Consider the following 2961-nt stretch of genomic DNA (forward strand, 5'->3'; position numbering starts at 1 on the left):
GTGTGTGTGTGTGTGTGTGAGAGTGTGTGTGTGATTGTGTATGAGTGTGTGTGTGAGTGTTTGTGAGTGTTTGTGTGTGTGTGTGAGAGTGTGTGTGTGTGTGTGTGAGAGTGGGATGTTCATATGTGTGTGTGTGTGTGCAGGTGTCGGCGTGCTCGTGGGATCATAACGAGTGTTTCGCTCAGTTCTCTGGAGATCACACGCTGCTCGCTGACGGATACTCGTCTGTCCTGCACAAACTCGCTCAGGGACTCGACATCCGGCTCAATACCGCGGTACTTCACCTCACACTCACTCACACACACCTGCTGCTTTTCACCGGCGTTACGCTTTGATCCGCTCACACTCAGCTGTGTGTTTGCAGGTGCAGCATGTGGACTATTCTGGAGAGGGAGTGACGGTGACGTCCCGCTGCGGCTCTCGCTGGAACGCACAGAAGGTTCGTCACACACTCACACTCACACACACACACACTCACACACACACACTCACACTGTTCCTACACCTCATCCGCTCCCGTGAGCACGTCGCTCTGACGGCTGCTGTGTGTCACAGGTTCTGGTGACGGTGCCGCTGGCTCTGCTGCAGAAGAGCATCATTGGTTTCAGTCCTCCTCTGCCTGACAGGAAGCTCAAAGCCATCCACAGTCTGGGAGCCGGAGTCATTGAGAAGGTGAGCGAGTGTTCGTGTCAGTGTTTGTTAATGTCTCTCGCCCGCTGAAGCGCTCACCGCTCGACGCTGTGTTTCAGGTGGCGCTCCAGTTCCCCACACGCTTCTGGGACAGTAAAATCCAGGGAGCGGATTATTTCGGCCACATCCCGCCCTGTCCGGAGAAGAGAGGCCTGTTTAGTGTGTTCTACGACATGTGTCCGCAGGTGCGCCGCTCGTTTCTGCACACGTGTGTGCTACAAAACAGAGCTTTGTTGTTTGCTTTTGGTTGGTGAAATAAGAGTAACCCTCAGAAACATGCTGATCAAATTCAGTATTAAATGTGATGTTTTACTAATGTTTCTTGCACAACACGCTTCCACAGTTGCGGTCATAAATTTACATACACCTTGAAGAATTCTAAAAGTTTAAGCTCTTAAAGGGACAGTTCACCCTAAAATTGACAATGCTCACCCTCATGTTTGTTCCAAATCTTTATGGGTTTCTTTCTTCTGCTGAACACAAAAAGAGAGATTTTGAAGAATGATGGGGAAAAACAGCTGCCGGCAGCAATCGACTTCAATAGTATGGAAACAAATACTACCAGCAACTGTTTGGTTACTTACATTTTTCAAAAGAAGAAGGAAACTCATGCAGGTTTGGAAATGATGATAAAATGTACGTGATTTGTGTATTCTGTGGGTGGTAAGTGCTTGATGTAGTGATATCTGCGGCAGACCGGAGGGTTATTGAGGTGTGTGTGTGTGTGTGTGTGTGTGTGCAGGGTGACGAGTGTGTGCTGATGACGGTGGTCACCGGCGAGGCTCTGTCTCTGCTCAGAGATCTTCAGGACTCTCAGGTGGTGGATCTGTGCATGAGTGTCCTCAGAGAGCTCTTCCAGGAGCAGGTGACTCATTTATTAGGATCCTGACAGTAGCTGAGTTTGTGGTCTTGCTGCCGTGAGGACCGTCACAGACTCTGTGGTTCTGCTGCAGGAGGTTCCGGATCCGCTGCGGTTCCTGGTGACCCGCTGGAGCAGAGACCCGTGGGCTCAGATGTCCTACAGCTTCGTGAAGACGGGTGGCAGCGGCGAGGCCTATGACATCATCGCCGAAGACGTGCAGGGCAAGCTGTTCTTCGCCGGCGAGGTGAGGCTTTCTGAGTTTGATTCTGACGCGCATCATCTCTCTGTATGATACGAGGTCGACTGCAAGTCCATTCATGAACATTTATTTGAATATATTCATATTTGAGCAAAGCCTCACTGATTTATATCATTGTGGCAGATGAGAAAATCATTTGTGACAAAATGAGACCGTTGATGAACTTTGCAGCATTGACACGGTTATTGAACTGAACTGAATCTGATCTGAATAATGACTGCTGTCTTCTGTTGAGAAGCTGAATTTAAAGTTGTTTTATAATGAATAAATTTCACAAGCTTTGAAGCAGTCTGTATCGTGTAAAGCGCTGTTTGGACACACGGATTGATATTCACTCTCTGACAGTAGATGCGGTCTCCTTCTTTCTCATATGTCTGTAATGTCTGTCCAGTGTCAAATTCCTCATAAAAACCTCTATAAAAACCGCACACTCACCGCTCTCTTGTAACTCAGGAGGCCACAATTCTCAATGTAATATTGAACCGTTCAGTTCGACATCCACGCTTCAATATGCGCTTGTGCTTCACGTTTTCGGTTTTGTTTAAATGGTTGTTTTATTTCTCTCTGAAGTGGTTCTGTTTGTGTGTCTATGAATTTACACACTGAGATCTGTCATCTGCTCTCTCATCACACACACACACACACACACATACACTCAATCACACACACACACACACACACTTACTTAGCTATCTAAATGGGGACATTACATAGACTTCTATAGTTTTTATATACAGATAGTTATACACTTTTTAACCTAAACCCACCCCTACCCCTCACAGAAAACTTTCTGCATTTTTACAATTTCAAAAATACTTTGTTTACTTTATTTTTATACCAGTTTTACATATGAGGACGTCCCCAAAGGGAGGTTTTTGGCGATTTTGTCAGGTTTTGCTCACTTTTGGGTACAAATTTGTACCCAAAATATGGTTAAGTACACCATATGTAAGTGTCTTTGGTGTATCTGGGACTGCCCTAGATTGGTTTAGGTCATATTTAACGGGTCGCAGTCAATTTGTTTTTATGGATGGTTTCTGATCTGATGTGGATCCTGTTTGTACTGGTGTCCCACAGGGCTCAGTCCTTGGTCCCCTGCTTTTTAGCATTTATATTTATCATCTTGGTCAGCTATTAAGTTCCCTTAACC

General features: G+C 46.1%; 1 protein-coding gene across 1 annotated transcript in view; it reads left to right on the plus strand.

The window, feature by feature from the left end:
• kdm1b (lysine demethylase 1B) overlaps positions 1–2961 on the plus strand; it is a 22878-nt gene that overhangs the window by 13616 nt on the left and 6301 nt on the right. The window contains exons 15-20 of the mRNA XM_016548811.1: positions 144–275; positions 365–439; positions 556–672; positions 750–875; positions 1433–1555; positions 1644–1796. Coding sequence (XP_016404297.1) covers positions 144–275; positions 365–439; positions 556–672; positions 750–875; positions 1433–1555; positions 1644–1796 — 726 coding nt within the window. The remainder of the gene's footprint in view (positions 1–143; positions 276–364; positions 440–555; positions 673–749; positions 876–1432; positions 1556–1643; positions 1797–2961) is intronic.

Source organism: Sinocyclocheilus rhinocerous, unplaced genomic scaffold (assembly GCF_001515625.1).
Source record: "Sinocyclocheilus rhinocerous isolate Xijiao unplaced genomic scaffold, SAMN03320098_v1.1 scaffold4088, whole genome shotgun sequence".
Classification (NCBI taxonomy): Eukaryota; Metazoa; Chordata; class Actinopteri; order Cypriniformes; family Cyprinidae; genus Sinocyclocheilus; species Sinocyclocheilus rhinocerous.